General features: G+C 37.6%; 1 protein-coding gene across 4 annotated transcripts; it reads right to left on the reverse strand.

Annotated features, from left to right (window-relative positions):
* Positions 1-1838: 1838 nt before the first annotated feature.
* lum (lumican) lies at positions 1839-6902 on the reverse strand. 4 transcript variants are annotated; one of them, XM_067490807.1, is made up of 4 exons: positions 6808-6902; positions 5994-6072; positions 4069-4951; positions 1839-3548 (listed from the first exon to the last, which is right to left on the reverse strand). In XM_067490807.1, exons 1-4 carry the CDS (start codon positions 6888-6890, stop codon positions 3394-3396), a joined length of 1200 nt encoding a protein of 399 aa, XP_067346908.1. In that variant the 5' UTR covers positions 6891-6902; the 3' UTR covers positions 1839-3393. The 4 variants fall into 4 exon arrangements, with proteins under 4 accessions (XP_067346908.1, XP_067346911.1, XP_067346910.1 ...); XM_067490810.1 differs by lacking the exon at positions 6808-6902 and adding an exon at positions 6257-6395; XM_067490809.1 differs by lacking the exon at positions 6808-6902 and adding an exon at positions 6257-6394 and having other exon boundaries at positions 4069-4970.
* Positions 6903-12924: the final 6022 nt, after the last annotated feature.

Raw genomic sequence — 12924 nt, forward strand, 5'->3', positions numbered from 1 at the left:
CGAGAAATTGCATTATTTCAAATTTCATTAATATGATTAGAGCTCAGCTTTTGTATTTTGAGAATCGTCTGCTGTAGTTGCCTTTGGAAAACATGAATAATGACAAGCACATTTGTTTTACAGTGTTTTGTTCTATAGTGAAGTCAGTGAGTCTCACACACACACACACACACACACACACACACACACACACACACACACACACACACACACACCTCATACCAATTCTTTATAAGGATTCATTTGACATTTTTAAATGGATGTGGAAATGTGCAAAACAATACAAGGAATGTGCAGATTTTTCAGGGGCCAGAATCCTGCACAAAAATGGCTAGGAATTCGATTTCTCTTGATTGTTTTCAAGGAACTTGTTAAGATGCAAGACGCTAGAAAAAAATTGTTGCTAGAACAACAATTTTCTCTGCAGGGAAATAGCTTTGCTGATGCAAACCTTTTGTTGTAAAATGTCCTTAAAATGCTGGCTACTAGCTGTAAAGGAAATTACATTTTTCACCCATGCAGGTAGCACATGGAAGATCCCCAAATATGCAGAATAAAATGTATCTATATAAGTAAGACGTGATCTCTTGAAGTAAATTCTTGTATTTAAGGTCTACGGACAAAATAAATAATTTTAAACTCCCATCAGGAATCTCTGGTTTTTATAGTTGGAAGGATAGATTTACACAAAAAAAATGCAAAAGCTGCAGTTTTGTGGAAACCCTGCAACCCCTTGCATTCCTCCAGGACCAGCAGTTTTTGTTTGACTCCAGGAATGTTGGACATTCACATGGCTTATAAGGGCCTTTATGTAGCTTCTGTAAATTAATGACTTGAGAGACATAAAGTCAAACCTGGCAAATCCAGAATGTAAACTGTATACGTGAAACACAGTAACAAGCTTTGGGATAAATAAAAGGATCTCACATCCATCATAGAAGCTCTATCTGTTTTTCTTTTTGTAAATCACAGCAACACAAAGATTTAGGTCACAAAGGGAGATGGTTGCCGATGAATGCAGATGACTACTGACTCTGTGGAGTCAGTAGTCATCTGCAACCAATCATGCCCAGCTGTAATGCTGAGGTGACATCTGATACACATGTAGATTTACTCTTTTCTGGGTTGTTGGCTCATTTTCCTTGGCCTCACTTATACTTGAAACAGGAGCTGAAATGAAAAGACTTTCTGATGTTAATCTTGAACTGTTAATGTATGTATTTTATACATTTTTTGATAATTCTGATTTTTTTTTGTGTTCTAGGTTTAAATACACTTAATGTATGATGTACTTATTTACATCAATCCAAAGATTAAAAAATATCAAATTGTGGTTAAACAAATTTCATAAATTGTTTACACTGTGCTGGTATTTGTTGTATTACACTGGACACGTATAATTGTTCAATTTGGCTATTTACAGATTATAAACAATAATATAGGACTCACTAACAGTTAATAACCAGTTAGTTATATAAACTCTTTAGAAAAATGCCTTGTTAAACAAAAAGAAATTTAGTCATATGCACAGTTGCATGCATTGCTGTCAGCAAACTTGATTTTGTTTAACAGGTTTAAAAAGTGATATGATACAAATTGTTGGAAACATAATTTATTCAACTGTGTTTTGTTTCCTCACAGTAAATCCAAAGAGCAATTACTGAGTCAAAGGCCACAAAAGAAATCATGATAAAATGACAAATGAAACCTGAACAAAATGTGATATTCTAATAACATGACTTCAGTCCACATGACAGTACTGCCAAGTTGACCTAGTAATGTATTGGTAAAAGGTATTTATTAATCATGGTAAACAACAACGTCACAATGAGAGCACCTTCGCTGCAAAAGCTGTAGTTTATTATCAAAGAATGGTACCATCGGATGCATGCAAGTAATGCAAATCAACTGTATACAAATCAGCAATGTGCCTGACAGCGGACGGCTAGGACTTACAGTAATCAATGGAATAAACATTCTGACTTGTGGTTTCTGAAAAAGAAAGAGCAATACAATATGAGACGTACGTAGTTTTGTGAACAATTCTAACTTCCACCACAAAAGCTGTAGAAATATGTAAATCCTGCTTAAGATGGGATTGAAGTTATTCTTGATCAGGTATATATGTATATTGCTGATTTCACTACTGGTTACATAATCAACAACATGGATCTGTGGGACAATATGCCATTTGCATCAATGGCATGTTTAAAGCAATACGTTTGAAGTAATAAGTGACAGAGATGAGTAAACAACACTGTTATTTTCCTTTAAAAACATACAATACTGAGTATTTGACTGCACTGCAACTGCTATTTTACAATTTGATAATAATTTCTCACTTCGGCATTACACACTGAGTATGCAGTGCTTATTTGCTGGTCCTTTGCACAGCAATGGATTAATTATTGTACCCACAATATACCACATAAGCAAAACACTGAAACATAGAGAAAAGACAAAAAAATGACACTACAACAAGACACTGGAGAATTTTAGTCATCGTTTACTCCATTTTGCCGATAATGCATTTTTGGAATGTCAAAGGTGTGTTTTTTATCAAAGTATATGTGTTAATAATTTTATCGTGGACAATAATCGCTTTTTAAAATACTTTCTACAGCAACTTTACCAGATTTAACTGGCTTTCTTTTGATTCTACTTTGGGGAGTAGATGTACATGAATGATTTTAAACTTTCATTAACCTTCACTTTATTGAAATATCTCTTTGCTTTTGCTAAAAAAAACAAAAAACTGATGACATAATCTGTAGGACTTCAGCTCATTTAATACCATTCACAAACATGTACTCCCAAAACCTTTGCAAGCAAGTTTAAAAAATATGAAGTCGCCCTTTTTTAAAAGATTCAAAAGATAATTTCATTTTTTTTAAACAAATTGTATTGTCCACAATCACCATACAGATGCTTAAGCCAACACTGAAACTTCTCTACTCATGTCTGGTTAGTTGCAAGCCAGCAGCTTGGATTCACTTGTTCAATGGTGCCATAAACTTTTGGTTTATTGGGCCAAAAAATGAGTGAATCCTGGCAAACAACTAACCAAATGTAAGAAGAGAAGATTGATTGTTGGCTTTAGCATCTGTATGGTTATTGTGGACAATATATTTGATTTAGAAAAAAGAAAAGTTATTCTTTAACAATCTAACTGCATGTGATGGCGACAGCTTGTGTATATGTATGTGATATATTTTAAATTTGCACAGCTTTAGGTTTGTTCAAGATATATACAATTGGGTAATGAACTTATGTCAATGTCAATACTTTGGAAGGTGCAATATTATGCTGTTTAAATCCACAAGACTTTGGGCTGAGCTGTATTGTGATAGCACAGGGAAGGGTCATGGAAAGGTCAAAGGTTGAGGAAGGTCCTCATTCAAACATAATATCTGAAGCTTGGCGCAGGCAGTTGGCGGAGTCATGGGGCATGTTGCTGTGTGTGACGTTGTTGGCATCCAGACGCAGGTGCTTCAGACGAGAGTAGTTAAGGGGTCCAGTGAACTTGCAGAAACTTGCCAGGTCAATCTCTACAGAAAATAAAAAAATGGAGAGGAACTTTTGAAAGCTGGTAGAAAAATAAAATAATCCAAGGTTACTATAGAGCTTTATAACCTGTGCTGCTGGTTAAAGGCATTGTTTGGAGTTTTTGACCACTAGTAGTGCTAAACAGAAATGAGTGCCTTTTTGGTTATTAGCATGCATGTACACAAATATGCATGATAAGCCCAATCCTTTGGTTTCTTGCTGCTCTGATGAATGACAGTTGGCGGGAATAATGTCTAAAAAAGTGCACGAGTTAAGGAAGTAAGGAAGACAATGACAAACTAGAAAGCAGAATTGTGAACAATTAATGATTAAAAATGTTAAAAAGGTTAGTTTTGCAAATGTTTTACTCGGAAGGACACACATTTCACAAGTTCGTTAGACCTCAAGTTTACACACATCTGATTATTTTAAAGGAAAATTCTGCATGGGGCACATTGAGAGAAATAGGATAATGTTTAACGAGAGGATCTTAAAATACCAATAACTAAAGATGTTACTCACTGTTGATTTCATTGGCCTGGAGGTAGAGTTGCTCGAGTTTCTCATTGATCTCAGGGATGGACTGCAGCTTATTGAAAGACAGGTCCAACTCCACCAGTGATGAAACATTGAATGCTCCAGAGGGAATTCCGGCATCTGCAAGCTTGTTGTTGGACATCCTAAGATACTGCAGAGAGGGAAGCTTGTTCAGGTATCCGGCAGCAATACTGTCAATGTCATTGTAGTCAGCATAGAGAATTTCCAGTGAGCTGGGGACTCCGGCTGGCAGCTTCTTTAGCTTGTTGAAGCTCACATCCAGGGACAGCAGCTTCTTCGGCCCTTTGAATGCCCCAGCAATGGCATCAGAGGTAAGCTGATTATGTTGAAGGTTGATGGAGGTCAAATTTTCTTTGTCAGTCAAGAGTCCAGAGGGGAACTTGGACAATTTATTGTGCATGATCTTCAGCTCATCAAGACTCTTTGAGGGAGGGATGATTGGCTCTGTGAGGTTGTTGTGGCTGAAAAACAGCTTCTCCAGGCCAGTGAGTTTGTCGAGTGTGCCCTTTGCTATCTTAGCATTGGTGAGCTGGTTGTGGTCAAGTACAAGCCAGCGAAGTCCAGTAGTAACGTTATCAAACACTCCAGCCTTGATCTCTTCAATTTGGTTGTTCTGGAGGTACAGGTACATAATGCCTGATGGGACTACAGGAACATACTTAAGATTGCGGCCATCACAATACATGGCGCTGGGGAAGTTAATTGGGCATTCGCATTCTTGATCACAATTTCTCACTGATGGTCCTAACCCGACATAAGGCTCGTAGTAGTCCTCATATTGGCACAGGGCCATCCTGACCAGTATGGTCAACAGGGGTACACGAAGAGGAAACATGCTTTTGGAAATCTAACAGACAGAAGGGAAGCTGAGGCAGGGCATATGATAAAATGGTTAGAATTGTGAATGAGTAACAAAGTGTAAACTGATAATCTTAAACAGAAAAGACAATTGTTTTATTTAAACCCCTGTAGAAATGTGCTAACAAAATGTGCATTTTGGTAAGTTTAGCTCATGATACGATCATCCACAATTCAGACATGTATGCAATAAAGTTAATATAATTAGGAGAAATGAAAGAAATATGAACATATATTTCAACTGTGATGCTAAAACAAAAAAAGGCTTGCCCCCCAACACACACCATAGACTAATGCCACACCCACTCCCCAGATGATTATATAATCGGTCAGGGTTCATGTCACCTAGAAACCACCTAGTCCCCGACTGAAATATCTGTGTCAAGTCATATTACCGCTGCTGCTTGAACCAAATCGTACAGCCCCAGCCCCACTTCACTGATCAAACTAATAGATTTCCACATAAACCAACAATAGGAGCAATAATACAATGCAGATTTAAGGATGATCTAAGGAGACATAAAATATATACATACACAAAGACACACAAAATGTTTACATGTAAAACAGTAAAAAAGTTATTCTGTCCATTGTTAGGTTAATAAACAATAAAGCAAGCATTAATGTAGAGAAGTAGTTAAAGCAGAGCTACAATACAACTGGTTTATGCCAGAATGACTCATTCCAGACCCATGAAAAATGCAGACAGACAATAGATCCAAGTGCAACATAAAATTTTCCAAAGTCTAAAGCAACCACAAATAGTAACAAAAGGCACTGTAGCTTCACACAAACATGTAAGATGTGGGCTAATACATAGGTGTTTTTTTTCTTAATCCAACATGCAAATTATAAAATGTCTACTACACATTCTTTGGTGTATGCACTGGGATTTTTGTCATCTCTGCTGCAGCACTAGCCCATGCCGAGAAGCCTAACAGGGACAGCTGATAATCCCATTCGGAAAACAGAAATAAAGAGGAATAATCAAACAGGAAATCACAAATCCATGCCTCCATATGCAAGCTTACCTGTGCTTCTCTCTCTCTGTGCGCGATGGGTTGAGGGCCAGAAGGTAAGAACAGTGTGGTGTTCAAAAACTGGAAGTCTCTGGAGAAAAACACAGAAGGTAAGAATGAGAGAGGGGGAGGAGAGTGAGAGAGGGGTAGATGGAGAGACAGCGAGGGGGGAATAGAGGAGGTGGAGGAGGAGGCTTTGTCTGAAGTAAGGTCAGGGCATAAAATGAAGATGTCATCAGTATGAATGTCTGCTGGAGCATCATCCAAAAGATTACCTAACAGGTGTAACAGGCAACAGCAATTCGCACCAAAATTAAAAAAAAAGGTAAAAAAAAGTAAATTGGTATAAATATAACCTATACCAACATGTACTGTAATGTTAGACAAATTCTTAGCCTGGTATTTGTCCTCCAGACAATGACCAGAAAGTGTTTGCAAGTAAAAACTCAACTTAAGGGTTGGGCGGACTTTGCAGAGAAAAAATTTAGGAGTAAGAAAAACTATGGGTGGAAAAATGAGAAAATGGTCTCTGGCAGCCATTTAACCCAGACTCTGGTTATGCAGTAGAAGAAATTCAGCTGTGCCTATCAAGCTGTGAAAAAGGCTTTGGAAAATCTGACAAAAAGGTTATAAGACAGCCATAACAGACTTGCATAACACTTTTCTTCGGTTTTGACCAAAGGTATGGCCCTGTAAACAGAGAAAGGTAGGTTAATGCAGGTCTATTTGATTCTGTATGTTTATGTAATAAATTAGTCTACCCTGTCTCACTCAGTACACAAATAATGACATAAAATGGAAAAGTGGACACAAAGTGGTGCTTTACTCATCCGAAAGGTGCAGCAGAGGAAGGGAATGGGGGAGAAAATGTCCAAATGTTTCTCCCATTTGTTGGTGGACGTCCATCATTCCGTCAGAGCATGCTGGACACTGACGCCTGGATTTAATTGGTCACAGTGCGGTCTGCTACTCTACTCACATACCATTCTCTCAGAGACCATCTTGGATGCATTTCTCGTGTGGAAAACTTTCATCCCTGACATTCTAACGCCAGATATCTGATTCCCAAAGATACAACAATGTGTGTGCTCATTTTTGCATGTTTTTACTTTTCAGCCAATCCAAATAAGTGTTTAAATTCCTGGGCAAACATTGCAGTGAATTAGCTGCCTTTTCTTTTAGACAGAGATTTGCTTGCTTTGGCGGATTTGAAACAGACTTAATTATGTTTTCAGCTTGACTTTTATCTGCGCAGCTTTGACAGACATTTGACTTTGAAAGCATACAGTAACTCAAAAGTTCATAGAACAATAGGACATTGCAGGAATTATCTGTCCACTGAACACAAGCAGCATTATAATGGCATCAAGTTTTAAAACAAACTTTTTTACTGCAATAATTCTGTTTGTATAAAACCTGTTGTGCTGCCTCCATGTAGCAATGCAAGCGTCTGTTGAAATCACACTCTTTGTGACATCACACTGCAAAATGCTGCATACTGTTTGTTACAAAGAAGCCAGTTTCAATACACTGAACCTGGATTTAAAATATGCAGTGGTTTGTTTAGGGTTAGGCACTAAATAGATTCAAGATTCAAAATGTTTAATTGATCCCATAGGGAAATTGCTCTTCATGGGAAAAGTGGAAAAGAAAGGAAAAGCACCTCAAGGAGAAACCAGATAGACAAATAAACAAATACAAATACAAACTACTGAAATAAAGTTGCTGTCTACGTTTAAAATTTTCATCTGAGGGTTGCAACAATAACAGCTGGCACTGGATGTGAATCTGTGTCTCCTGTGTAAAAGTCCTTTGTTTTATGAACTTCACTAAGATTCATTTCACAATTGTACAGATGGCCTCCCACTTTCATTTCATCAAAAAGGAAGAGGAATAAGGCTTAAAGTGGACGGTTAAGTCCTTGGTATGTTGTTCCTAATGTGATGCTGCCCACACACATATGAATAATTTGCTGTCACAAATGACAGGTTTTATTGTACAAACATGGCAAACGTGAATGAAAAATTGGAATGTCTCTTTAATGTAGACCACGCACCTTTCAAACAATCGTGAAAGGGTTTACAACAGTAAGAAGATGAAAGCAAAGAAAGTACACAAAGCTCATCCACAATGAAAAGTAATTTCTGGTTCATATTTTACCATAATTTTAATCCTAAATGTTTTCTCTCTTTCTTGCTCTTTTTTTTTGTGTGTTTATTTTGACCAACACGCATTAACCATAGTTCTTAAAGAAATCTTCTGAGGAACAGAAGCATAAACCGTAAACCCTCAACTTCAACCAGTTTATACCTGATGGTGAAGTGCATTGAAAACCTGTCAAACACAGTGAAAAAAGTCCATTGTAAAAACTTGTGAGGCTGTCAAGGAACTTTTCTCTGCCCTCGCTGTCTCCTAAAAAAATGTTTAGCCAAAACTGCAAACACAATCATATTTTATAGAGATTTTTTTTCTGCTAACATAATGAAGATGTATTGATAATTCATATAAATTTCAAGTCACAAAATAGTTGAAACTAACCATCAGTAAAATGTTTTCCTACCATGCACTGCTTGCAGTACGACATCCATATTGTCCGACTACAGTCTGATTTATCTCCTATGTTTAGGCACTTACAGCATTTGGTTAGTTGGTTAGATTAACTAAGTTGATTACATAAGGAAATGATTGTGGTTTGGCCTGACAAAAAAACATTTGCTTCACACACAATGTGTTTTTTAACCCTTAAACAAAACCAAGATGTTTCAATGTGCCTGAAATTATCCATCCATCCATCATCTGTAACTGCTTGTCCTATTTGGTTTGCATGGTTTACACTCTCATTCACATCTACGGGTAATTTTAGATTCACCAATTAACCAAACATTCATGCCTTTTCACTGTGGGAGGACACCGAGTACCCAGAGGAAACCCACGCAAGGCCGGGGTGCAAACCCGCAACCTTCTAGCCGTGTGTGTGTGTGTGTGTGTGTGTGTGTGTGTGTGTGTGTGTGTGTGTGTGTGTGTGTGTGTGTGTGTGTGTGTGTCTGTCTACACAGGAGCCAGCCATTCCGGGCAAATAGGAAGTTTGGGGTTAATTTCGGTTAAGGTCTGAGCCCAATACACGGTCACAATAGTTACACACATAAACGCAGGAAAATACGCAGGTTGATGGACTGGTTGGATGTGTCAACAGAACAGAGGACTTTCCCACAGGAAACTTGAAACCAGTGCGGAACAAGTATTAAGTCAAGTGAGTCATGTGATGTACGTCATGTGAACAATTGGTGAATTGAAGAAAAAAAGAGCACGACACTTTAACACCTAACTCTGCTTTTGTAGAAATTAGCCCTTTTGGGCTTAACCCTAACCCCACTGCTGTGTTTGCACAGTTTCAACAGTCCTCTGCCTCCCTATGTTGTATTTAAACAAATGGTCCTGTTTTTGTAGAGAAGGGACACACAAACCATCTGTAAAGGCTGAAGTTGGCTTTTCAGTGCACTCTGCAGAGCTGCTCTTGCAAAAAAATGTTTCCTTTGTTATTAGGGTTAAGCAACTTTCTAAATTGTAAAGGAATAAATAAAATCTGTGCAAAATGTCAGAAACAGTCAAACGAAACAAAAAAAAAACAAAATTGAGGCGTATTTGAACAGTTAAGTCAGGTCAGGTGTGAAATGACCCTGTAGATCAGTAGATGGATGTACTACATCTGTTATGTACAAATGTGTCAGAACACATGGGGCATAGAAATGATGCTGTGCTGCATGTTATCCACCTCTTAAAACACCCTCAAGGCAGACAACCCAGTGTTTCCACTGCAGCAACCTCTCTTCAAATCTGTTTGTTTCTTTGAGCCTGAAGAGTTTTTGCCTGTCTTACAGATTTCTGTGCAAATCCAGAACTAAGCTGTTGCAGACTGTTTGTAGAGTGGAGGCTGTACAGTAAGCAGACATGTTTCCTTAGTCACCCAGCTGCCTTTTTCCTTTCACATCAGGCAGTCCTTGACTTTCAACACTGTTTTCCTAGCAGTTTGTTTGCACTTATCTGCACTTTCCCTGTTAAAAAGCAAAGTGCTTTGTGAATGACACTGTAGACTCTAGAGAATCACACACCACAAATTCACAAAATCGGTTGGATTTCATCTGTGCCGGAAAGGACAGGAAACCTATGTTTCAACAAAACTCTTCATTTATTGCAGTTGTGTCCCTCCATTTTCACCCCATTTATATGTTCATCATTTGCTTTTCTCCAAAAGTCATTGATATGCATAAAAAGTTCCCCCTCTCCTTTGTTTAACATGTCTGTTAGTGAGCTTGTTAAAATGAGTTTGCTTTCAACATAAGTCTCATTGTGCCTTTGTCTGTAAATTGCATTATCATTTGTCTGATTTTTCCCTTGAGTGTGTTTCTGGAAGTGATTTTGTGAACCAAAATGAGGCTGAAATGAAAAAACACACACATTCATTTTCCCTGATTCAGCCTGCAACAACGTGTTTATACTGTGACAAAAGCTGTTCAAACAGGGATCACAAAAGCTATCACATTTTTGTCCTATTACTATGTGAGTTTCTTCTAACAATGGTGATTGATGAATCGTAGCCTAAGAAACAAGTCAGTAGTTTTCGGACTTGATTATTACCATGCACAGATGCATAATTATGTAACAATATTTACAGCATAGCAATTCTGTTATACAGTATGTTCCAACTGTAAACCTTTGGTTAAAGATGTCTGTTTATCATGTTTCGTTAACATATGGCATCAATCTCACGCGTGTCACACGAGCAAGTTTTTATCTTCAGGCTTTGAGAACATAGTTTCACACTTGAGCTTAACCACTTTCCAATTGGACTTCATTCCAGCTAGATTTAGGATGGAGGTGCTGTTACAACAAAAATCCTTTCTCTTATCAAATGCTCCCTGTGAACTCAATCATTTCTCTCCAGTTCTCCTCCAGCTTCACACACAGCAGTTAGATCCTTTCTGACTCTTTTAGTATTCGATCATTTTAAATCAACCTTTTGTAAACAAACCTTTGTGAAAATTGTCTTTCATCTCCAGTGTATTACTCCTATGCATTTCTGCTACAGTTATAAATGTAGAATATATGTTATATTCTTTATTATGTACCTGTGATAAAATATACCAATATTGGTGAGTTTCTGGGTTTTTTCCTAATGGTAACATATTAAGTGCAATGTTTAGAGTTTTAATCAACCCACCATGTGCTACTGATGCTGGGGCATATTAGATGTCAATGAATTTACTGGTTTTAGGCTCTGCTCTGTACACAACATACAGATGGTTATTTAGTGTCTTGGTATGTGGGGTCGCCATGTACAGCAAGAGTAACTTAAATGCACATTAACATTGATTCTACAAGTCTCCAGACTGGTGGTGGAGAATGCTGTTCTATAATCTTCCATCTTCCTATGTATAGACAGAACATCATCTAGGTATTTAGGTGAATCAGCTAAGCTCTTTTAGTTAACTTAATGTAAATATCAAAGTTTTGGTAAATTTAACTTCATTTTTGGACCACTTTACAACTTATAAACATGAATTGTTTGGACATGAGGTCTTTTAACTTAAAATGATAAATGAACTACAGAGTTCCTTCAAGTCATCCATTGAAGTTGTGAAGACACAAAAATAGCAGGCTTCAAATGTGCATTAAGAGAAGAAGCTCTGCAGGGGAATATTGTTTTACAGTTTAAAGAAAGTGCAGATGATGGACCTTCCTGTGTCTTTAATATTTATTTGTTATTTGTATAACAAAGACACTTGGAGCATCCTTAGATGTTGTCTTTGTACTGACAAACTCTTGATCTGTATCTTGACAAAATATGAAATATATAATAGAAAAAAATAAATCTTTTAGCAGACCATGTAACTAAATAGTTGAGTCAACTTAATGTATTGGGTGAAGTAAATCTTGTTTCTCAAGTTTAGTCAACTGGGTTAGTTTTACATTTTCAAAATTCTTAAACTGCCAGAATCACTAAACCAAAGACTGCAGCTGCAAATATGGTAAATGGTACAGTAGAGAGTCATGGGTGGGGTTTAGTTGGAGTTTAATGTTGTACACAAGGACATTTCAGCACGTGACAGGAGGAGCCAGGTATCAAACCAACAACCCTCAGGTTGGTGAATGACTTTTTTTTACCTCCAGAGCTAAATCTGCCCATCATGTTTCCAAGTTGAACAAACTTGAAAGAACCTATAATTTATTCAAAACATTCAATATAAATTATAGAAGCTGCTTTACACTGCTTCTGCTCTTACTTGAGTCACAAGTCAAATAAATGACTATTCTTAGTGTTTATTATAGCCACACTCATTTAGCATTTCCCAAAGGGTAAATTCTTGGTCCTTTAATGTTTACATGTTAATAACTTCAAGATCTGTAGAGCTTCCCTGGCTGCTTCTTCTTGTCAGTGTCGCACACAGACACATTTACAGATACACATTTACAGATACATATGCCCAAGGTTGCAGCTGATATACACATGCTCTGAGAGAGATGCACAGATGGAGATCCAAGCAAGTATATTAGCAAACAGGGATATTCTTGGACTTTTTGGCACAGACACACAGAGTCTTCTAATAAAATCTCAGACGGCACCCAGACACCACCTTCTGTTCCTACCATGTGGCCATGTGGTTTAAAGTGCTGTGCTTTAAACAGAGACTCATCCTCAGGCGAGCTAAGGGATTCTCTCACCCTGTCTTTCATGGACTCACATGTCCTGCAACTGGATCTAAAATCAGATGAGAAGGTCAGCTTAACACAACAGAGCTCTGTACCTGTATGTGTAGGTCTCTTTTCTACATGTAATGCACAAACCCACCTAAATGTTTTATTTTAATCCCTTACTAAGGGATGTGGCAGGCGTTGTTGTGGTGTCAATAGGTGCGTTTTAGGATTTTACTAAATCTGTGAATCA

Source organism: Channa argus, chromosome 21, assembly GCF_033026475.1.
Source record: "Channa argus isolate prfri chromosome 21, Channa argus male v1.0, whole genome shotgun sequence".
Lineage (NCBI taxonomy): Eukaryota > Metazoa > Chordata > Actinopteri > Anabantiformes > Channidae > Channa > Channa argus.